The following is a 24,865-nucleotide window of genomic DNA, read 5'->3' on the forward strand; positions in this document are numbered from 1 at the left end:
GTGGCCTTGCCAGCAGGATGATGGTGGTGGTGGGGAATATTTAATGAGCACTTATGACATGCCCAGGACCTGGCTAACCTCTGCACAGATTAGCTCAGTAAAGCTTTACCTACATGGTCTCATTTCATCCTCCCACTGCCACTGAGGTGAGTACCTCACAGGTGAGGAGCCTGAGACTGGAGGGGTTCAGTGATCTGTCTGTTCACAAAGCCATTCCAGGGCAGTGCTAGAATATAAAGCCATGTCTATCTGAGGCCCAAGCCCAAACACTTGACCTCTCTGTCCTCCTGGCCCTGGCTCAATATGCTGCTGGCAGCTGGCCTCGATTGAAGACAGCAGAGAAAATAACTTCCCACTCGAGGATCAAAGTTATTAACTAGCATTTATATCCAAGCATATCCAAGAGTCTGTTGCCTGAGCTGGGCATACACACTTCAGTCTTCTAATCAGTTCCTGCTTCCACATTTGTTCATGTGCTGGCCAAGCTTGCCTTTCTGTGCCCAGGGCAGTAGGTTTTGAACTCTTGAGAGGAGGGAAAGATAGGCTACCTCATTTGGAGAACAGAGAGAACAGAGATCCCAGGCCCTTTGGGCAGCAGCGCCCTCCCTGCGCATCCCCCTAGGAGGGAGCAGCATGGACGAAGGCCCCTCAGAGTGCAAGGGCTTCCTGCCTCCCACAGATCATCTCGTGCCCCATGCCAGGTCATTTACACTGAAGTGCGTCATCTTCTTCCATGGCTAATTGGCTCTTTGCTGCCTACACGATCAAGTCTCAAGTTCTCTGCTGGGCTTCAGAGCCCTCCATAATCTGGTCACATCTCACCAACCACCCTCCCCCTGCCTTCTAAGGACCATCTACTCAACTGTAACAACATGACTCTATCCCTATTTTAAATAACTCATTTAGTAATCGGATGATTGTCAAAGGTTACGAAAATAAAGAGGAAAATCGAAGCATTGTCAAATTTCCCATTTCTCATCCGTTATCAGTTCCCTGCTTGTAGGTCATGCCAATGACTGTTCACATCCTGCTCTCACACTCCCAGGATCTGCCCACCTCCCATGGCAGGAGAAAGCCACTTGGGCAGATCAACACTCATGGAAAGTTTCCTTCACAAAAAGAAGGCAGAAGGGGTCAGAAAAGTAATGGGAACAGCCCATGATGCTGGGTCCAGGAAACTGCCATGTCAAGATAGAAGAAATGCCTGGGTATCCTGCCTACCCCCCCCCCCTTCCCCGCAACCTGTTACAATATAATGGCCCTTCTTCTAGAGTGAAAAGTTAGGGGAAAAGTACACTAACAGAGCGATCTCTTTTTTAGCACAAAAACAACTCTGTTGTCCAGAGCTTTTATTTTTCCTCACACTATGTAGCATCATTTGGTTTCACAGATGGATAGGTGGCCCACAGTGAGGCTCCCGCAGACTGTGACCAAAGCAGCTCTGCCACTGCAGCCATGTGAGGCCTGGTCATCGGCCTCAACATTCTGGGCCATGACATCCATCCTTCACATGGGAATCATAGTTTTACCAACATCACAGGGTTGTTGAAAATCAAACAAGGCAACATATAAAAGCAGGTGGTGTTTCAGACAATGCTGGGGCGGTGGGCAGACACGACCGTACCGGAGACAAGGGGCTGCCGTCAGGCACCCTGAAGTGTACGTCCTAGCAAAGAGAAGTTAATGTGCTAGAGGGACAAATGCCCAGAAGATGAGTCAGTGGTGGCTCTGGGGTTTCATCCCAGTCCCCTGATTACTAAGCCAGCCCCTTCCTGTTCTACTCTGTGACCCCGTGTGCAGTGCCACCACATCAGTAGGAGAAAATCCCTCCTAATAAGGACAGCGGTGACACTGACACTAAAGGACTGCAGTGGCTCTGACATGCCTAGGGAAGAAAAGTTTGTTTTGGAACTTGTCCAGTCCTTCCCCATCCTCAAAACCTGGTGATCTTTTCCTTGTCATTTTAGTAATCACTGTGCAGGACATACAGCAAGCCCTTCCCTGCCTTTCTCGTAAGAGCTTCTGATTCAGTCTCTTGATTCACATCACACGCTTGTCACCCCACCCTGAGCATGGATGAGGGGGATCTGAGAAGGGAAAGCAAGCCAGAGTCACCGTGGCTGCCTGAGCTTCCTGGTGATAAAAGGGGTGAAAGGCCTCTCCACCACTCCCTGCCCAGACAGGCTGTGTCCCGCCACCCTGAAGTCTCACCTTTCGGAGATCTCCTCCTTGGCAGTACTCCATGGCCAGCAGAGGCAAGTCATTGGGAGCCAAGTTCTGCATCCCCTCAGGGACATCCCGGGCAGCTACCACATTGGGGTGGTTCAGCCTAGGAAGGAGAAACCAGTGAGGGAGACACCCAAACTTCAGGCTCAAACCCATTTCCCGCTCTGTCCATGTATCAGCAAAGCTTTACAACAAAGGCCTGGACTGGCTGAGGGCCCTCAGGAATTAGCAGGAGGATAGAGGTCAGGAACTGGCTATTCACCTTGGTTCCCGGTCAGTTAGCATCTACCCAGCTCTACTTTCAGCACCACGAGCGCAAGGACTGTGAGTGCAACATGTGCAACTGAATTTTCTTTAGAGTGCCTCATATCAAGTCCTCACTGTACTTCAAAACTGCTTCTAAAAGCAGAGAAGGTAGAGGGACTTCCAATCTCATGCCATTCCAGTGGGGATGGGGTGTGCGTGTGTGTGCGTGCGTGTGTGTGTGTGTGTGTGTGTGTAAACAAGGTGATGCCTCCCCTTTTTAAGAGGTTCATGGAGGGAGCACCTATTTGAGGTCTTGCAAAATGACTGGGTTGCGAGTATACCTCAACGCTTACCTAAACCCCTCACTACCTGGGAGGACAGCAACCATCCCGGGACTGACAGACAGACCCTGTCTCCACACTAGAGGAAGAAGTATTGGTGATTGTTTTACAATGGTGGAGAGTCACACACCATCTTGGAATTGGAAATATAAGGGGGAAAAAGCATCTTTGCTGACAAAGGAAAATTCACTGTAACTGCTATTTTAAATTATTTAATATAACAAATAAAACTGACCAGGGGCGCCTGGGTGGCTCAATCAGATAAGCGTCCAACTCAGCTCAGGTCATGATCTTGCAGTTTGTGAGTTCGAGCCCCACATCAGGCTCTTCACTGACAGCTCAGAACCTGGAGTGTGCTTCTCATTCTCTGTCTGTCTCCCTCCCTCCATCCCTCCCTCTCTCTCTGCCCCTCCCCTGCTTGGGCTCTCTCAAAACTGAATATTGGGGTGCCTGGGTGGCTCAGTCGGTTAGGCGGCCGACTTCGGCTCAGGTCATGATCTCGCAGTCCGTGAGTTCGAGCCCGCGTCGGGCTCTGTGCTGACAGCTCAGAGCCTGGAGCCTGTTTCGGATTCTGTGTCTCCCTCTCTCTGACCCTCCCCCGTTCATGCTCTGTCTCTCTCTGTCTCAAAAATAAATAAACGTTAAAAAAAAAAAAATTAAAAAAAAAACTGAATATTAAAAAAAAAAATTAAAGAAGAAACAACTGACTAAAAGCACTTAGCAGCCACTCCTCTAGAAGTCATCTGTTATCCTAACTGAGGGACTGAGACTTATGACTCTTTTCCAGAGGCAACAGGTGCGGCTGTTGCTCCAGAGGGCTCTCTCCAGATGTCACTTCAATGCCCCAGGGCTCCTCAGCTCCTGCAGTCTCTTGGTCCCCCTACAATGATGGCCCTACCTTGGCTTGGTGCACTAGGCCCTCACCTTCTCATGATCTGGATCTCCAGGCACCACCGCTCTCGATTCCGGGGGCTGAGCTCCTGCCGGCACTGCTTGATAGCAATCTGCTCACCTGTTTCCTACAGAGAGAATGTGCACAGGGACAAGATTAGCAGCACTAACATCCAAGCTCACCCACAAAACCATGAGTAAATCTAAATTTGTCTCCTTAGGGCCCAAAGCACGGATCACATCACCTCTGGGATACCGAAGCCCACTTTGAGTATCCACTGATAGATGTCCCCAAGTCGCTTGCCAGCCTGTTAGGCTGGCCTCCATACTTCCACCTCTCCCATGTTTCTCTCTCATTTCTACCCATCCAGAGTCTAAACCAAGGCCTTGTTTGGTTCCCAACTCCTCCATGAAACCTCTGCTGGCCATTCCTGCCGAAGAGATTTCTTTCTCACTCCTCTGAGCCCCAAATGCTAGATGGAACCATATGAAATTGCTAGTATTGACCATTTTGACCTACACAAATGGCATTTCCATATGATTCAACCTAACAGTTAATGCCACACTGCCGTCCTGTTTCATGCAAGACTTTTGTGTCTCCAGGGGTGCCTAGGTGGCTCAGCGGGTTAAGCGCCAACTTTGGCTCAGGTCATGATCTCATGGTTCGTGAGTTCAAGCCCCCACGTCGGGCTCTGTGCTGACAGTTCAGAGCCTGGAGCCTGCTTTGGATTCTGTGTCTCCCTCTCTCTCTGCCCTCCCTTGCTTGAGCTCTGTCTCTATCTCTCTCTCTCAAAAATAAAATAAACATTAAAAAAAATTAAAAAATAAAAAAGTCTTGTCTCTCCAGAGAAAAGGCAAGCCTAGCATAGCAGCTGGAACGCAGGATGATTCAATTCAGCATTTACTAACTCTGTGACCTTGGGCAGAGTACCTGGTCCGACTCAGTTTCTTCATCTGTAAAATGACAATACCTACGTCCACCTTTCACAGGGCTATCATGAAGCTGAGCACCTAGCAGTGCCCAGCCCTTAGTAGGTGTTCAATAACACTACGAGGAGCAGACCTATGTCTCTTATAAGTGCTCCTGGCATTTAAAATCCTCTGAACCTTGGCTCTACCCTGCCCTTCCCAGCCACTCTCCCAAGAGTGCTCTACCGGAGGCATCTGACACTGTAGCTGGATTAGACCACCTATCCAATCCTGTGCTTTTCTAGTCTATGTTCTTGCTGATGTGGGTGCCCAGGCACGATACAAGCCCACCTCAAGGGGCTCTTATCCGGCTCTCCAAACACGCAATTCCTTCACTGCACATACCAACCAAAGACTTATTTTCTGTAGAGTCATAGGGTTATTTTCTCTTTGTTAATTTATAGGCTTCTCCATCTTCATGCACTTTAACCTCTTCCAGGGAACTAGGACAATGCCCTCAGCTGGGGGGTTGTGAATGGAAAAGAAGGCAATCAATAAAATGTTTTTGAATAATTAACTGACTGCCGGAGTCCTGAGGATTAACTCATCCCTTTTCCTTGGTGCTCTAGGCAGCACCAAGGAGCCCCAGGGGACAACCTGAAAGGGGAGGCTAACCAGCTGACAGCAGCAGGGACAGCGGCTCTGGCCTCGGGTGCTCTCACCACCACAGGGGGGTCACCACTATACTGCTGTCACCTCCTCAGGCTGATATGGAGGCCTCCAGGATAGCTGAGGGACAGCAGGTGCCTCTGGCTATGCCTTTGGTGGCACCAGCCTGAAAGCTGGTCCCGATGTCAGTGAGCAAGCTGACTTACACCAGTATCCTGTGTGTTCTGTGTACCTGCAGGGAGAACCTCCCCAACAGCCTTAAGTACTGGGGGAGAGCCACAGCCTGCATGATGGCTACAGGAAATCCCTCAACAAGAAAGATTTTAGAACGGTAGCAAAATTCTACTATTTGCCCAACTGAAGGATATTCTAGAGGCCCTGACAGTCCATTTTGTCAGTTTTGCCATTTTATGAAAATGCATATTGAAAAGAACCATAATTCTTGTAAGTGCAGCGATTCATATGACGCTGAATGGGACTTAAAACACATGGAAAACTGTAGCAAGATCTCCTGGTGTGCACGTGGCTGTCCTTAGGGCAGCAGAACTGCATCGCGGCCACACATTTACCAAACTGGCAATGACCCTGGTGGGAACACAGGCCCACCCAGTAAGAAAACGAAAAATGGAAGTCTCCAAACATGAGCAGAAATTGTTTAACCAAACCACTGAATCACTGATCATTAGATTAATCCCTAAAAGGGATTCAGAAATAAGGTTGAAGCGTCTTCTGACTACAACACCTCCACAATACTCTCTGAAGTTGCTTCTGTCAAATGCCACTACTGCTGTGGTTAAGCTGTGTGTTGTGCAGTTACCTCACCTGCCTAGTTTTTTTGTTTTTTTTTTTTAACAGCGCTATTGAAATATAATTGACATACCACACAATTCATCCATTTAAAGTATGCAGTGTAACAGTTTGGGGTATGGTCAGAGTAGTACAACTAAAACCACAATCAATTTCATCCCCCAAGGAAATCTTATACCCATGAGCAGTCACTCTCCATTTTCCCCCAGCCCTTTGAGCAAGTACAACCACGAATCTACCTTTTATCTCTATAGATTTGCTTGCTCTGAACACTTCATATAAATGGTATCACACAATACGTGGTCTTTTGTGATGGCTTCTTTCACTTTGCAACAACAAACACTCCTTGGTGCCGCCCATGGTAGCAGACATGGATAACCAGATTCTGCTGTATTATTCACACGTTGCTATTAGACCCTGATCTTTGGTCTAGATCCCGAGGTACTCTGAGAAAAGAGCTCACCTCTTTGAAAACTCATAAATCCTATTGTTACTGAACAAATTAGTACAGTTGTACAAGTGCACTTGGGTAGAAATCCATCTAATACTTTTCATTAGTTAGGGAACATGTGAAAATTCCATTTCTTCAATCAATGTACAGACTGTATTATATCTCACAAAATGTTATACTCTCTACATCATGAACTTCCTGGTTTCTCTGTCTGTTCTCAAACTGATTTCAATTTATTTTCAAGTGTCACTTCCCCTTAGCATGGAGACTCAAACATTTTTGCCCAGTTCTACAGTAACTTCATCAACAGAAGTGCTGACATGCCATTAGAGATGCTTGATTCTGGTGATGTGGGATCCCCATGGAAACTGAGAGTGGAATGCACCCCAGTTCTACAAATGATGGGCCAAATGTAAAACAAGGGAATAATGCTGAGGGAGTCCATTTAGCATGTAATGTTTTGATGGACAGTCTGATAAGTAACAGTTTAGTAGAAGATTTGCAATTCATGGTTTGTTACCACAGAATGACTCAGAGTTTAAATCAAGATATTTAAGGGAAGGGGCCAACATGGTGGAGAAGTAGGGGGATCCGGAGTTCCCTTGTCAAGGACTTTGAACTTCAAGAGTCCGGGTGGTGAAGTGACAGAGATGCTTCCAGGGACCCACCGGGACAACCTACCGGGCCATACGTGCGTGATTGTGAACTGGGAGAGATAAAATGAACAGAGGAGAGGGATCTCCTCCTGCAGAGAGACAAAGGGAAAAGAAAGAGAGGCTGGGGAAGCATAGGACTATATCTGGACAAGAGAAAACCATGGACCGGGACAGAGAGAGCCCTAACTGCGTGGCTTTCGCTGGATGGGATGGGCTGCCCTGTTCATGCGCCTGGGGAGGAGGGGAGCCAGCCCCAGGCTTGGTAACTAGTTCAGAGTGCAGTCCACAGTGGGAGAAAGCAATCCCCTCCCTAGAGTGCTGTGGGAAGTATATATCCGCTCAAAGGAGCAGCACTTCCCCAAAACTGGGGTGAACGGAATGGGAACCTTAAAGACATTGGGGTTTAAGTCCCAGCTGGGAGCCAGGGAGTCATGGAGGTCGGTGGAGCAGGACAAACTGCCTCGTTTGCACCCCTGGCACAGTGAGGACGGCTCGAACAGAGTGCTTTGGGATACCAAGTCCGGGTAGGAGACATTGGGGTATCGCCATTTTTCTCTCCACCACCACCAAGGCAGGGCTTCAGGGACTGGACAGCGGGACGGCAGTGGAGGCAGGATTCGCCTACACCAAACCACATCCCTCCACGATGGGTAACTGCGTATCTACTGGAGATAGATGCTGTGGAACCAGATGGACCCTTCCTCCAGGCCAGCGCTGTTGCATTGCCTAGTTTAATTCTTGCACAATTCTTATTATATACATATATTCTTCTTTCCTTTTCTCCTTCTTATGTCTTCCCTCCTCTAGTCTGGTTACTTTGGTTGTTGGTTTGTTTAAGCAGACATACTTAATCCATTCTCTTGATACATGTTCTACACCTCCTTCTTTATTTTCCTTTCTCTCACTCTGGATTAAGCCGTATAGTTTCTGTCTGGTCAATTTTTATTTTATTTTATTTTTCCCCTGCCCCTGTCACTTCTCTCTTTGTATAGAATAAGACCTCTTTCATCAGCAACACCTCCACCCTGCTGTTTACTTGTAGCTGGTGTTTCTGTGTTTTTGTTTGTGTGTTTGCTTGTTTTTGTTCTGTTTTTGTTTATTTGTTTTCCTTTCCAGGGCTACTTCAATGAACAAATCAAAGCACACCTGGTGGAGGGTCCAAAACATCACTACGAGTAGGGTGATAAAGTAACCAAAGTCACAACAACAGAGGGCAAGTAACACTTTCCAAAAAACACCCCCTGAAGGACCAGGCCCTGGACAGTGTATGACCCATCTTTAATAAAGTAGTGCTCACAGGTGCAGGACACATAACAAGCTTTTAAAACTTATAAGGGACAGAAAACTAGTCAAAATGACGAAATGGAAGAATTCTCCTCAAAAGAAATTCCAGGAAGAAATGACAGCTAAAGAACTGATCAAAACAGATATAAACAATACAATTGAACAAGAATTTAGAACATAGTCATAAGATTAATCGCTGGGCTTGAAAAAAGCATAGAAGACAGCAAAAATCCATTGCTGCAGAGATCGAGGAACTAAAAAATAGTCATGATGAATTTGAAAATGCTACAAATGAGGTGCAAAATAAACTAGAGGTGGTGACAGTGAGGACTGAAGAGGCAGAGGGGAGATTAAGTGTAATAGAAGATAAAATTATGTAAAAAGATGAAGCTGAGAAAAAGAGAGATAAAAAATTCTGGACCACAGGAGAGAATTAGAGAACTGAGTGATCAATGAAATGGAACAATATCCATATCATGGGAGTGCCAGAAGAAGTGAGAGAAAAGGGACGAAGGTGTACTTGAACAAATCATAGATGAGAACTCCCCCAATTTGGGGAAGGAAACAGACATTGATATCCAGGAGGCACAGAGAACTCTCTTCAGACATAACTGAATTGATCTTCTACATGACATATCATAGTGAAACTGACAAAATACAAAGAGAAAGAGAGAATTCTGAAAGTAGCTAGGGATAAACAGACCTTAACCTACAAGGGTAGACACATAAAGGGAGTAGCAGACCTATCTACTGAAAATTGACAGGCCAGGAGAGGCAGGAAATTTTCAATGTGCTGAATAGGAAAAACATGCAGCCAAGAATCCTTTATCCAGCAAGCCTGTCATTCAGAATAGAAGGAAGGATGAAGGTTTCCCAGACAAACAAAAATTGAAGGAATTCATCACCACTAAATCAGCCCTACAAGAGATCCTAAGGGGGACTCTATGAATGGAACGTTGCAAAGATCACAAAGGACCAGGGACATCACTACAAGCATAAAACCTACAGATAACACAATGACTCTTAATCCATATCTTTCAATAATAACACTGAATGTAAATGGACTAAATGCTCTAATCAAAAGACAGAGGGTATCAGAATAGATTAAAACAAAACAAAACAAAACAAAACAAGACCCATCTATTTGCTGTCTACAAGAGACCCATTTTAGACCTGAGGACACCTTCAGATTGAAAGTGAGGGGATGGAGAACCAACTATCATGCTACTGGAAGTCAAAAGAAAGGTGGAATAGCCATACTTATATCAGACAAACTAGATTTTAAACTAAAGATTTTAAACAAGAGATGAAGAAGGACATTATATCATAATTACAGGGTCTATCCATCAAGAAAAGCTAACAATTATAAATGTTTATACACCATATTTGAAAGCACCAAAATATATAAAACAATCACAAACATAAGCAATCTTATTGGTAAGAATGTGGTAATTGCAGGAAAATTTAATACTCCATGTACAATAGACAGATCATCTAGACAGAAAGTAAATAAAGAAACAATGGCCCTGAATGATACACTGGACCAGATGGACTTGATAGATATATTTAGAACTTTGCATCTCAAAGCAGCAGAATACACATTCTTCTCGAGTGCACATGGAACATTCTCCAAGATAGATCACATACATACTGGGTCACAAAACAGCCCTCAATAAATATAAAAGAATTGAGATCATACCATGCACACTTTCAGATCACAATGCTATGAAACCTGAAATCAACCAAAGGAAAAAGTTTGGAAAAACCTCCCAGTGCATGGAGGGTAAAGAACATCTTACTAAAGAACAAATGGGTCAACCAGACAAAGAAGAAATTAAAAAATATATGGAAACAAATGAAAATGAAAACACAACAGTCCAAACCCTTTGGGATGCAAGAAAGGCACTCCTAAGAGGAAAATATATTGCAATCCAGGCCTATCCAGGACTATCTCAAGAAACAAACAAAAAATCCCAAATACAAAATCTAATAGCACACCTAAAGGAACTAAGAAGCAGAACAACAAAGAAACCCCAAAGCCAGCAGAAGAAGAGAAATAATAAAGATCAGAGCAGAAATAAACAATATAAAATGCAAAAAAAAAAAAACAAAAAACCCAAACCCAATAGAACAGATTAATGAAACTAAGAGTTGGTTTTTTGAAAAAATAAACAAAATTGATAAACCCCTAGCCAGACTTCTCAAAAAGAAGAGAGGACCCAAACACATAAAATCATGAATGAAAATTGATTTATTACAACAAATCCCTCAGAAATACAAGCAATTATCAGAGAATACTATGAAAAGTTATATGCCAACAAACTGGACAACCTGAAAGAAATGGACAAATTCCCAGACACCCACACACTACCAAAAGTCAAACAGGAAGAAATAGAAAATTTGAACAGACCCATAACTAGTGAAGAAATGGAATCAGTTATCAAAAATCTCCCAACAAATAAGAGTTCTGGGTCAGATGGCTTCCCAGGGGAATTCTACCAGACATTTAAAGCAGAGTTAATACCTGTCTTTCTCAAGCTGTTCCAAAAAATAGAAATGGAAAGAAAACTTCCAGACTCATTATATGAAGTCAGCATTACCTTGATTCCCAAACCAGACAGAGACCCCACAGAAAAGGAGAACTATAGGCCAATATCCCTGATGAATATGGATGTAAAAGTTCTCAACAAGATATTAGCAAATAAAATTCAACAGCATATAAAAAGAATTATTCACCATGATCAAGTGGGATCCATTTCTGGGCTGCAGGGCAATATTCACAAATCAATCAATGTGATACATCACATTAATACAAGAAAGAATAAGAACCATATGATCCTGTCAATAGATGAAGAAAACACATTTGACAAAATACAACATCCTTTTTTAATAAAAACCCTCAAGAAAGTCAGGATAGAAGGAACATACTTAAATACCATAAAACCCATATATGAAAAGCTCACAGCTAATATCATCCTCAATGGGGAAAAACTGAGAGCTTTCCCCCTGAGATCAGGAACACGACAGGGATGTCCAGTTTCACCACTGTTGTTTAATATAGTGTTGGAAGTCCGAGACTCAGCAGTCAGACAACAAATGAAATAAAAGACATCAAAACTGGCAAAGAAGAAATCAAACTTTCACTTTTCGCAGACGACATGATACTCTACATGAAAAACCCAAAAGACTCCACCAAAAGACCACTAGAACTGATATACCAATTCAGCAAAGTCACAGGGTACAAAATCAATGTACAGAAGTCGGTTGCATTTTTATACACCAATAATGAAGCAACAGAAAGAGAAATAAACTGATCCCATTTACAACTGCACCAAGGAACCATAAAATACCTAGGAATAAACCTAACCAAATATGTAAAAAATCTGTATGCTGAAAACAATGGAAAATTTATGAAGGAAATTGAAGAAGACACAAAGAAATGGAAAAACATTCCATGCTCATGGATTGGAAGAATAAATATTGTTGAAATGTCAATACTACTCAAAGCAATCTACACATTCAATGCAATCCCAATCAAAATTGCACCAGCATTCTTCTCGAAGCTAGAACAAACCTAAAATTTCTATGGAACCACAAAAGACCCCGAATAGCTAAAGTAATATTGAAGAAAACCAAAGCTGTAGGCATCACAATCCCAGACTTTAGCCTCTACAACAAAGCTATAATCATTAAGACAGTATGGTACTGGCCCAAAAACAGACACATAGACCAATGGAATAGAATAGAGAACCCAGAATTGAACCTACAAATGTATGGCCAACTAATTTTTGACAAAGCAGGAAAGAGTATCCAATGGAAAAAAGACAGTCTCTTTAGCAAATAGTGCTGGGAGAACTGGACAGCAACATGCAGAAGAATGAAACTAGACCAGTTTCTTACACCATACACAAAAATAAACTCAAAATGGGTGAAAAACCTAAATGTGAGACAGGAAACCATCAAAACCCTAGAGGAGAAATCAGGCAACAACCTCTTGACCTCAGTCACAGGAATTTCTTGCTCAACACATCTCCAAAGGCAAGAGAATTAAAAGCAAAAATGAACTATTGGGACCTCATCAATATAAAAAGTTTCTGCACTGCAAAGGGAACAATCAGCAAAACTAAAAGGCAACCGACGGAATGGGAAAAGACATTTATTTGCAAATGACATATCAGATAAAGGGTTAGTACCCAAAATCTACAAAGAACTTATCAAACTAAACACACAAAAAACAAACAATCCAGTGAAGAAATGGGCAGAAGACATGAATAGACACTTCTCCAAAGAAGACATCCAGATGGCCAACAGACACATGAATAGATGCTCAATGTCACTCATCATCAGGAAAATACAAATCAAAACCACGCTGAGATACCACCTCACACCAGTCAGAGTGGCTAAAATGAACAACTCAGGAAACAACAGATGCTGGTGAGGGTGTGGAAAAATGGGAACCCTCTTGCACTGTTGGTGGGAATGCAAACTTGTGCAACCGCTCTGGAAGACAGTGTGGAGGTTCCTCAAAAAATTAAAAATATATCTACCCTATGACCCAGCAATAACACTGCTAGCAATTCACCCAAACAGGAGTGCTGATTCATAAGGATACATGTACCCCAATGTTTACAGCAGCGCTTTAAACAATAGCCAAATTATGGAAAGAGCCTAAGGGTCCATCAACTGATGAATGGATAAAGAAGATGTGGTTTATGTATACAGTGGAATACTACGTGGCAATGAGAAAGAATGAAATCATGCCATTTGCAGCAACATGGATGGAAATGGAAGATATTATGCTGAGTGAAATAAGTCAGTTAGAGAAGGGCAGATATCACATGTTTTCACTCATATGTGGATCTTGAGAAACTAACAGAAGACCATGGGGGAAGGGAAGGGGAAAAAATAGTTACAAACAGAGGGAAGGCAAACCATAAGAGACTCTTAAATACAGAGAACAAACTGAGAATGGATGGCGGGGGTGGGGAGGGAAAATGAGTGATGGGCATAGAGGAGGGCACTTGTTGGGATGAGCACTGGGTGTTGTATGTAAGCAATGAACCATGGCAATCTACCCCAAAAACTAAGAACACACTTTACATACTGTATATTAGCCAATTTGATAATAAATTATATTAAAAATAAATAATAAATAATTCAAGATATTTAAAGATCTGCACCTATATTAACTTCAACATACAGAGCAACATGTTAGTTTAAAAAAAAAAATTTTTAACATTTATTTATTTTTGAGAGACAAGAGACATAGTGTGAGTGGGGGAGGGGCAGAGAGAGAGGGAGACACAGAATCTGACACACAGAGCCCGATGCAGGGCTCAAACTCACAAACTGTGAGATCATGACCTGAGCCGAAGTTGGACACTTAACTGACTGAGCCACCCAGGCGCTACTATTAACAAATTGCCACGAACTTAGTTTTTTTACTGCTACTATCAACAAAATGCCATGGACTTAGCAGCTTAAAACAACATAGATTTATTTCCTTACACTTCTGGAGGTCACAAGTCTGGCACACATCTCACCGGGCTGAAATCAAAATGTCATCAGGGTTGTGCTCTTTTCTGGAAGCTTTAGGGGAGAATAAATTTCCTTGACCTTTCTAGCTTCTAGAAGTTGCCTGCATTCCTTGGCTCCTGGCCCCTCCCTCCATCCTCAAAGCCAGCAAGGACCAGTTGACTCTGTCACATTGCATCACTTTGCCACCGACTCTCCTGCCTCTCTCTTCCACTTTTAAGCCCCCTGTGATTACACTGGGATGACCTAGATAATCCAGGATAATTTTCCCATATCACGTCAGCCCATCAACAACCTTAATTCCCCTTTGCCATGGTAACTTACCATATTCACAAGTCCAGGGGATTAGGATACAGACATCTTCGGGAGGAGTTATTCTGCCTACCACAAACAGTATGCTTCCTTCATAAAACTGATAAATACATCAAACCCCAAAGGCAGATTTATTAAGTGATTTAGAAAACATTTCAGGTAACCTATCTATACATTGGATAATTGTACATAACTGCAGTCTTCTGTTCAACACAAACATTGGAACTAACACACAACTGTCACCTGGCCCGACCCAGAGTCCAGAAATAGATTTTGATATTGAAGACTGATATTAAAGATTGAAGACTTGATTTGACATTGGCCTCAACATCCTAATTCAAACTAGACAGTGAACTTAGCAATATGAATACTGAACACATTGTGGAATAATTGGGCATAGAGAGCAGAATGCAGTTTCTATTTGTGGACAGCTCAGTTTAGTCCTATGGTGGCAGGGGAAATCCTAAATTCCTAGGCTTGGGAATGTCCCATACAGACACAGACACACTTAAACTTTCTTACACAGTGGCTCTCTAAGCAGTATTCTAAAACATTCCAGTTTTCTATGTGTTATACTACATTTGAGACAAAAAAACCAGACTGACTTTCTGTTGCTAAGAACATACCTGTTCTAGAAAGCAAAATTCAACTCAACAGTTTAGAAACAGACTAAAAATACTATTTTTGAAACCCTGGGAAGCTTGTTCTTCACTAGCAATGGAACTCAAAGAGCAGGGGATGACTATCTTTATTTGGGTTGGAGCTTTCTAGAGTCTTAGCTCAGTCCTGTGGAAAACTAGACTTGGCCCAAACCATGTCAGCATCCACCTTCTGGTAAATGGATTCCTCAGGGCAAAATTTAAAATTGATTCGTATTTTGAGAAAATGGAGAAAGGTGTCAACAGTGTTACCCATGTTGAATGCAGTTTATTATGAAGGTCCCTCAAGTCTGTGAATCTTGTGCACATGGAAACATAAAACGTGGCAGAATGGGGTGTAGGATGAAGTGAAGGGGAGGAAAGCACTTCCTCAGATGGCTGAGAGCTACCAAAAGGTGTGACAGTACAAGTGAGCTGAAGGCCAGTCTATACAGGAGCTGGCCCAGCTTCCCAAAGTTAGCCTTCTTCTCATGACTAGGGGAACTCACAGGAAGCCAAAGCATACATTCAAACCCTTAGCTCAGAAAGGTGCCTCTTGTTACCATGGCAACCATCCAACAGGCCTTTGTGGTAAAAGGGGGTAATCAGTAATAACCAACTCATTCCTTCTCAGGCCCTGCCCTCCAAGATGAATGCTTCAGAAAGAAAGTACAAAGGTAGGCCTAGAGAGATCCTAGGGACAGAACCCAGGCCTGAGAGTTAAAAGGTCTGGCTGCAGCTTCAGCCCTGACTCAACCATGCTGACCCATCTATGCTGAGAAGGTTCTGAGTTCAACCCATTCCCTTTGGTGTAAACACCCAACGGACATAGTGGCCTCCAAACTCACCCACAGGGGCTTGAGGGGTGAGACAAGTCAAGGTGTAATTCCCTCATCCTTCACCTGGTAAATGTGTGACACTGAGTCCATTAGTTAAGCTTCTAGGTCTTTATCCATAAGAAGAGGACTCTATCCCTCAGTCAAAACAAGATGGAATGTCTGATACAGACTGAGCCTTAAGTCAATTAAGTAGCATGATTTCCTTTCTCTGGTCCCATGTAGATGTTACTCTACCTATTTGATTTGTCTTCTTTTCAGACTATTCCAGTCTATCTCCTTCAAGATTCTGCTCAAGTTCCATTTCCTCAAGAAGCCTTCCCTCTTCCCTGAGCATTCAAGAGATAATATGGATAAAGCATCTAGCACAGCTGGCACAGGACACTGTCAATAAATAGCAGCCACTTTTTCTACACAACTTGGTGCTTATATTTAGACTCTCTTAGTATATAGCTAAGTATTCACTTTACCTCTTCCATAAGAGCATAAGCACACTGAAGACAAGGTCATTTCTTTTTTCCCCTGATGGAGCTTAGGTCACTGCTACATAAATTCTTAGTGAACTCACTGAAGTCTTTAAGACTTCAATACACACACATAGGGGCACCTGGGTGGCTCAGGTGGTTGAGCATCCAACTTCGGCTCGGGTCATGATCTCGCTGTTTGTGGGTTTGAGCCCTGAGTTGGGCTGCCTACTGTCAGTGCGGAGCCCACTTCCAATCCTCTGTCCCCTTCTCTCTGTGCCCCTCCACCATGCTCTGTCTCTCTCTCAAAAATAAACTTAAAAAAAACAAAAACACACACATAAGCTGAAGTGAGTTTAATCTTGTCCAGTGAGGAGACAAGTAAAAGGCAGTACTACTTCATAAACGTGGTAATAACACCTTACCTTTTATATCTTTATAACAGCCAGTGCATACATTACCTCATGTCATCTTCACAGGCATCCTTTGGGACCCCAGGTAGCACTTCCCAGTCTCTTTCCCAGCAATGTGCACAGATAATATATTTACAAGGCACCCTGGGACATTCCCAGATGCTTCCAGAGAGCAGCTGCCCTATTTCATGCCCAGACACACTGAGAGCCAAGGAGCTCAATATCTTAGCATCCTCAAAAATCCATGGGAGGAAGTTGTGGCCCAAAGTCATGAAGCCAGCAAGTAACAGAGCCAGGACTGGAACCCAGGTATGTGTGACTGGGAGTCATGTGACTTTTCCCCTTTAGTCCCAGAAGTGCTACAGGCTCAGGTCATTCCAGTCATCTCTTTTTCTTCTTCCTCTGTATTTAACAAAGGTCTTATTGAAAATATCAGCCTCTCTAGACTACTGATAAATGGTTTGTGCTGACCCTCAAGCTGAGGCTCAAGGAGTATAGACACAGCAAGGACTGCCAACGCCCTTGCTTGGTGACAAAATCCAAAAACTCAGGGAAACAAGGGTAGGAATATTTGATATACTGCCCTGCCTCACTAAGAAATAATTCATCTTAGAGTTCTCTGTTAAACAAGAAAGTTTTATTCATGTTGTCCTCCAAAGGAGGGTTTTTTCCTGTAGTATTTCAAAATGGTTTAGACTGATTGTAGAGAACTGACAATGTCCCTAGGCTTGGATCACCCACTATGGCAAAGCCACAAGCCACAGCGGAGAAGGCAGGAGGCTGGGAACTGAATAGATGTAGGTTCAGATTCAGCTCCTTCACTTACTAGCTTAGGCTCTTTAGGTGAATGACCTAACCTCTTTGTGCTTCAATTTTCTCAGTAATAAACAGGAATAAAGACAACAGTTCTTGGGGCACGTGCTGGCTCAGTCACAGGAGCCCCACGAACATGATCTCGGGGTCATGAATTCAAGCCCCACGTTGTGTGTAGAGATTACTTAAATAAATAAACTTTAGAAAAAAAAAGCAACAGTTCTACCTTTAGGGCTATTGTGTGGACAGGAGATAAAGCATGTAAAATACCTAGCCCAATGCTGCCACAGGGTAAGTTCTCGATAAATGATGGGTCTGAGTATTAGGCATCACATATGTGACTAGGGACACCAACAGACTCTTTTATGCAATTTCTCTTGTGATAAACTAAAAAGTCTCTCTTTTATACACAAGATAAAGTATACAGAGTATGCGGAAACGTACATGGCTGCAAAGTGTAATCACGATACCAGACTGGAGTTAAATATCAAAACCACCCTACCCAGAGGCTTTCTTCGAGAGGCTCTGAACACAGGGGCAGCCACCAGAGAACACACTATTCATATTCATCAACTAAAGAGCCTCCTGAGAGCCCACAGCAGCCTTAAGGATTTCGCCACCCGAGGATCCACGCAGGAGGGTGATGGAGAGCTTCCAGGATGGAGCCAGGCTATGTATTTGTGAGAGTGGACTCCTCCTACCCTCTCGGCCCTCGCTTGCTATTCCACCGATAAGTCCTGCCGACTTTACCCATCACACAGCTCTCAGATCTGCCCACTTCTCTCCATCTCCACCTTCATCAGCCCAGTCCAATCTCTCACCTGGACTCCTCCAAAAGCCCCCTAACTGGTGTCCCCACGTGACAGGGTAGTGCCGGTAGTGTCCTGGGACCAGCTCTTCTGAGGGCGGATTGTTAAATATTAAGGAATTCAGTGAGACCTGCTTATTAAGTTGTCAGTGGCTTGAAACAAGTCACAGCGGGGGTAGTTACCCTGTGGAAACTGGTAAACACTACGAATTGGGACGTTGTTCTCAGAGAGCCGATGTCCCAGCACACCACTGCCTGGGCCCCTTCCAGTCAGGGTGGAGCCCCCTCCAACAGCTTCCTGGTGCCCTTCAGATAAAAACAAAAGCACATCTCACTGTCACCATCTACACCCCAGCCTCCCTTGCACCTGGCTCCCCTTGTCCTCCCTTCTGGTCATGCGGGTCTTTCAGTCCCACCGGCTAGCCTAGATCTGCCCCCTTCACAGGGGTTCTGAATAGGCTGCTCCCTTTGCCTGGGTGCCTCCTCCCACTTTCTCAGCCCAGCTAACTTCTACCAATAACTCAGGTCTCTGCTTAAGCGCCACTTCCTTGAAGAAGCCTACCCCAACCTCCTGACGGATTCCACCCTCTGGTATAAGGTATCACTGCTCTGGGCCCCTCTCCCGTGTCACACCTATGAGAGTCGGGAGTTTACATTTATAATTATTGATTAATGGCTCTTTCCCTTTTCCAAAAAGATCTTTACAGAAAGTGAATTATTTTATGCACCCCAAACATGTATAATGTAAAGAAATTGCTATGGGGGAACTGAAAGAAAGCCACAGCCAGACAGGGCCCTGGCTGACCAGGAACTTAGAGCCTTGACAAGACACATTCCTACACACAGATGAAGAGGCAGTGTATGAAGCATGCCAAGTGGAGCTGAAGGCATTCAATGGAAGAACTAATTTCCACTGCATGAATAAATATGCGGCAAGTTTATGGAGGAGGTGGTCTGGAGCTGATCCTGGAGGAATGGCCAGAATTATGTACAGCTGTCCAGGAGACAGAGGCCTATTCCAGAGAGGGCTCAGCCAACCATCTTGTTGGGAGCCAATAAGAGGAGGTGATGCTACAAAGACAGGGTAAGGCCAGACTGTGAAGAGGCCTCAAACAGCAGACTGGGGAGTTTGGCTTTGTCTTTTATAAAACAGAGAACAATAAAAATAAATTAAAAAAGAACAACCATAAACAAAATGAAAAGGCAACCTAGGGAGAAGATATTTGCCAATGATATATTCAATAAGGGGCGAATATCCAAAATGTAAAAAGAACTTACACAACTCAACATCAAAAAGCGTAATAATCCCGTTAAAAAAATGGGCAGAAGACAGGTGAAAACATTTTTCCGAAGAAGACATACAGATGACCCGCAGAAGCATGAGAAGATGTTCAACATCACTCATCATCAGGGAAATGCAAATCAAAACCACAATGAGATAGCATCTTACACCTGTCAGAATGGCTACCATCAAAAAGACAATAAATAACAGGTGCTGACAAAGATGTGGAAAAAGGGAACCCTCATGCACTGTTGGTAGGAATGTAAATTGGTACAGCCACAGTGGAAAACAGTAGGAAGGTTCCTCAAAAACTTAAAAATAGAATACTATTATGATCCAGTAATTTTACTGCTATGTGTTTAATCAAAGGAAACAAAACACTAATTTGAAAACACTAAAAATGCACCCCTGTGTTTACTGCAGAATTATTTACAACAGCGAACACAGTGAAGCAACCCAAGTTTCCATTAATAGAGGAATGGATAAAGAATATTACTCAGCCATAAAAAGAATGAAATCTTGCCATTCATGACAACATGGATGGATGTAAAGGGTATTACGCTAAGTGAAATAAGTTAGAAGAAAGAAAGGTCATACGATTTCACTTCATGTGGAATCTAAACAAAACGAATAAGCAAAAAAAGGAGAAACAGACTCATAAACACAGAAAACTGGTGGTTGCCAGAGGGGAAGGAGTTGGGGGATGGGTGAAATAGGTGAAGGGGAGTAAGAGATACAAACTTTCAGTTGTACAATAAATCTTGGGGATGAAGAGTACAGCGTTGTATATATATATACACATAGTCAATAATACTGTGATAACATTGTTTGGTGACAGATGGTAACTATATCTATCATGGTGAGCACTGTATAATGTACAGAATCACCAAATCACTATGTTGTACACCTAAAACTATTATAACAATGTATGCCAACTATACTTCAATTAAACATTAAGTAAAAATGAAAAACAAATTAATTTTTTGAACAGGGGAAGGAACTTGAAAGTAATTTTAGAAGACTAATCCATACACATACACACACATTTACACATTTTCAGGCCCATATCTATAAAGCCAGGAACAAATTCCAACTGACAATAGCTTTCCAAACTCATGGAGCAGATGGAGGCTATTTTGAGCTAGAGATGACAGACCCATGGCGCATCCGGACACAACTCCTTTCGAGGGAAACCAAACATCTCTAGTTCAGCTGCTGCAAGATACTTGCTGTAGTCAAGAATCCAAAAGCCTTGGCCTGTCTAGAGCAGCCCAGCCCAGGTATCTGTGGGCCACAGAACAGTCTGAGTCTTCTGTTGTAATGTGAAGTCCGTAGCTATACTCAGACCAGAATATATTTGAGCCAGTTGTGATTCTTTTTTTTTTATTCTTTTTTAAAATTTATTTTTGAGAGAGAAAGACAGAGTACAAGTCGGGGAGGGGCAGAGAGGGAGAGGGAGACACAGAATCCAAAGCAGGCCCCAGGCTCTGAGCTGTCAGCACAGAGCCCAACGCAGGGCTCAAACTTGTGAACCATGAGATCATGACCTGAGCTGAAGCTGGATGCTTAACCAGACTGAGCCATGCAGGCACCCCAAGCCAGTTGTGTTTCTAAGGCCCCCTCAGCCAGAGGGTTTGCTGGAATTCTGGTTTCCTAGTTGAATGTGGAAATTACCACCTACAGAACTGTACTCTGCCCTCCAGTTCTGACCCCCCACATTCCTCCACGGGTCATTTCATCCACTCAGAGCTGATAGGACTCAGGCAGGGTTTAGAATGTCTTCCAACTACTGATAAAGGAGGGTGGCTGTCTGGAATGATGCTCTGACATGGCTGGTCAGTAGCCTTGAGGACCCCCACCCCCACCCCCCCGCACTGGCTGCCACAGCAGGCTCCTGGGAAGTGGTGCACAATTTGCCATTCCTTTGGTCCAAAAAAGTGCTCCGCAGCCCCTGATCAAAAAGCAGGTGCCCTCCTTCAAGGACTTCAGGGGTCTGATTTTGGGGTCAGGAAGCTAATTTTAGCTACTTGGTTAAGCTTTTGGTTAAGCTTTGGTTAAGCTTTTCTGATATTAACTTTATAGCACTCTCAGATAATTTTTCAGGTCACGCACATATCATGCATGGTACAGACAGGGGCCTATGGAGGCATGCTGCAGGTTCCAAGTGCCCCGCTTAGGTCGATTATGGATTATAATATCCAATTTCAATAAAATGACTCTCATAAAATGGACAAATGGCTAAAGAAATTCCTGTAGTGAACTTTATTTAGTACATGTAACATCAGCATAAACAAACAGGAATATGGAAGAACTAACACTTCTATGAGAAACTAATTTCAGACACATAAGGAGTAAAAACAATAAGGATCGAATCAGATCTAAAAAGAAATTAGTCCAGGGGCGCCTGGGTGGCTCAGTTGGTTAGGTGTCCGACTTCAGCTCAGGTCATGATCTCACAGTTCATGAGTTTGAGCCCTGCGTCAGGCTCTGTGCTGACAGCTCAGAGCCTGGAGCCTGCTTTGGATTCTGTGTCTCCCTCTCTGCCCCTCTCTGTCTCTCTCTGTCTCAAAAATAAATAAAACATTTAAAAAAAATTTTTTTAAGAAATTAGTCCAAATAATTCAAAATTATAAAAATTGTTTGAATTATGGATTTTCCTCCACTATCTCTAATGGTAATTCTTTCATATGGATCTGTATACTGTGTGCTGTGCAGTACTGCAAATACTGGGAAGATGTCATAATTGATATGTATTTAAAATGTTTTTAAATTAATTTTTTAGGGGCGCCTGGGTGGCTCAGTCAGTTGGGTTCAAGCCCCGCGTAGGGCTCTGTGCTGACAGCCCGGAGCCTGTTTCAGATTCTGTGTCTTCCTCTCTCTCTGCCCCTCCCCCACTCATGCTCTGTCTCCCTCTGTCTCAAAAATAAAATTAAAACATTAAAAAAATTTTTTAATTAATTTTTTAAACACTTAAGTATATTTCACTATGCTCATCCTTTAAATTTTTCTATTTTTTTCTATTTTTGTATGTTTTAGAACATGTAATATATTAGTATACAACATATCAGCACATGACAGTATAATGGCAACACAGATCCTAATTTAAAATATATATAATTGAGGGGCGCCTGGGTGGCTCAGTTGGTTAAGCATCCCACTTCAGGGGTTCCAGCCTCACCTCCAGCTCTGTGCTTACAGCTCAGAGCCCAGAGCCTGCTTGGAATTCGGTGTCTCTCTCTCTGCCCCTCCCCCACTGGTGCTGTCTCTCTCTCTCTCTCTCTCTCTCTCTCTCTCTCTCTCTCTCAAAAACAAATATTAAAAACAATAATAAAATAAAATATATATAATTGGAGGTGAAAACTTAAAATGTTTACTATTTATTTGGGGGGGCATAACCAGTAAAGCTTGGAGACCACTTAGAGTCAGCTCAGCAGCCCTGAAGCCCCTTCCCAGTTCCCCTTTCTCACTCAACAAGTCTATAACCAAAGGTGAGCCCCATTCTCCCACCCAGCACAGTGTTGGGGAGAGGCAATTTGAGGGGAGCCTGTCTTCCCCAGCTCCTACCCCTGGTCGCCCTTGGTTCTTCCCAGCTCCAGAGCCCCTACCTGATTGTGCCATCGAATGACGTTTCCAAATCCCCCTGTCCCAAGTCGTTCTTTCATCTCCCAGGCCCCACATGTCTGGGTTGGCAGCGAAGGTGACCAGCTCATACTGAGGACGTGCTAACTCTGTAAGCAATTTGGTGTGGGGGATAAAAGATTAAGGTTAAGAAAAAATGGAACTCAAAGAGAGGGAGAAGGTAAGAGATACCCTTGCCCTTCAATAAGAGAGAAGAAAAAAACGAGCTGGTTTTCATTTATAAATAAACCATGTTGTCTAGCTTATTTCGGGGTTTTGGTGGCAAACTTGTTTTTCTCACCTTTCCCCCTCCCCCCACCTGGGCTGTTGTAGAAGGAGGCAGGCAGGAAAGTCACTGGAAAGAGAGAATACTCCGCCCCCCCACCCCCACCCCCACCTCGAAAGGGCATCCCAGCCTGGACTCCAGCAAGGGGCGCCCTGCCCCGCGCGCATTCTGTTTAGGGTGGCTGGGACAGAATCTGTTGCTGAGTTTCCCCATGGTCATGGTCACGTGTTGTCTTCACTCAGTCCAAATGAATCACGGCTCTCTCCCAAAGCCACCCACCTCGAAGCGGCCACCTGTACCCACCCCGCCCAGGGCTGCTCTGGACCTCCCAAGTCCAACCCGCCCAAGAGAAAGGCTTCTACGACCGGAAAACCCCGACTTTTAAACTCGACAGAAGTTTCTTCAGCAGCCTCAAGTGAAGAGGGAGGTGCCAGCTCGCCGTTGCAGAGGAGACGCAGGGTCTGCAGGTGGCACCAGGGGGTCCCCGCGGCCGCCCAAGGGACTCACCTGTCGTCAGGGACGCAGGGCAGGGGAGCCGCTCCCCGGGGCGGGGGAGGCGGGGCTGAGGTGAAAAAACCGGGGGCTATGGCACCTCCCCAAAGACATTAAAATGCGGGAATCTTAAACCTCCCAGCCCAGCGCGACTTCCTCAAACACTTCCTGCTCTGACGTCACAGAGCACGTGGGCCGCGGCCCGCCCTTAAAGGCGCCGCGGGGGGAGCCAGCCTAGGCCACGCCCCTTGCCTGCGGTCCTAGGCCACGCCACCCGGCAGGACCACGGGGCCCTGACGCAGGTGATTCAAGGGGGGCAGCATATGGCTTCTAGACGGCCCCGGTCGGACTTAGACAGGCATTGCTCCTTGAGATAAAAGAGCGGCCCTGAGATGAACCCGAATACGCCCGCGCCCTCTTTAGACAGTGACTTTAACCTGAAGCGGTTTCTGGGACTGGGGAGATGGGGATTTCCTCCCTGGAGCCCTCCTGGGGTGAACTTGACACGCTTCCTAGACTTCTAACTAGGTGGAATTTCCCGCGCCCCCGCCAGGATTGATTTAGAGAGTGTTTACAAGAATTGCCGCGGGCCTCCTCTCCTCAGGCTGCATCCCCCTTATCTGGAGGATTTTTGGCTCAGTATCAAGAATGATAAATCGCAGCTGTACTCCCTGGAAATGACAGCCCCCCCCCACCCCCACCCGCTTAAGAAAAAAATAAAGAAAAAGGGGAAAAAATCTAGTAGTGTTCACACGAAACTGCAGTTTCAGCCACAGTGATGTAGGGAAATTGTGAGAGAAACTCGCAGCGCTGAGGTTTATGGTTCAACTCCTACCTACTTGACATAAAATAAGGTCTTTGCTATTGAGTTTCTTGGTTCTGTGGAAT

General features: G+C 44.3%; 1 protein-coding gene across 3 annotated transcripts in view; it reads right to left on the minus strand.

Annotated features, from left to right (window-relative positions):
- IKBKB (inhibitor of nuclear factor kappa B kinase subunit beta) overlaps positions 1 to 24,159 on the minus strand; it is a 74,199-nt gene extending 50,040 nt beyond the window's left edge. For 2 of the 3 annotated variants that reach the window (XM_058720535.1, XM_058720533.1), the window contains exons 1-4: positions 23,993 to 24,159; positions 23,187 to 23,309; positions 3,738 to 3,832; positions 2,212 to 2,329 (exon numbers count right to left, since the gene is read on the minus strand). In XM_058720535.1, the coding sequence (XP_058576518.1) occupies positions 2,212 to 2,329; positions 3,738 to 3,832; positions 23,187 to 23,291 (318 nt within the window). In that variant the 5' untranslated portion in view covers positions 23,292 to 23,309; positions 23,993 to 24,159. The remainder of the gene's footprint in view (positions 1 to 2,211; positions 2,330 to 3,737; positions 3,833 to 23,186; positions 23,310 to 23,992) is intronic. The other variant, XM_058720534.1, reaches the window with a different exon arrangement.
- Positions 24,160 to 24,865: the final 706 nt, after the last annotated feature.

This window comes from Neofelis nebulosa, chromosome 3 (assembly GCF_028018385.1).
Source record: "Neofelis nebulosa isolate mNeoNeb1 chromosome 3, mNeoNeb1.pri, whole genome shotgun sequence".
NCBI classification, from domain to species: Eukaryota; Metazoa; Chordata; class Mammalia; order Carnivora; family Felidae; genus Neofelis; species Neofelis nebulosa.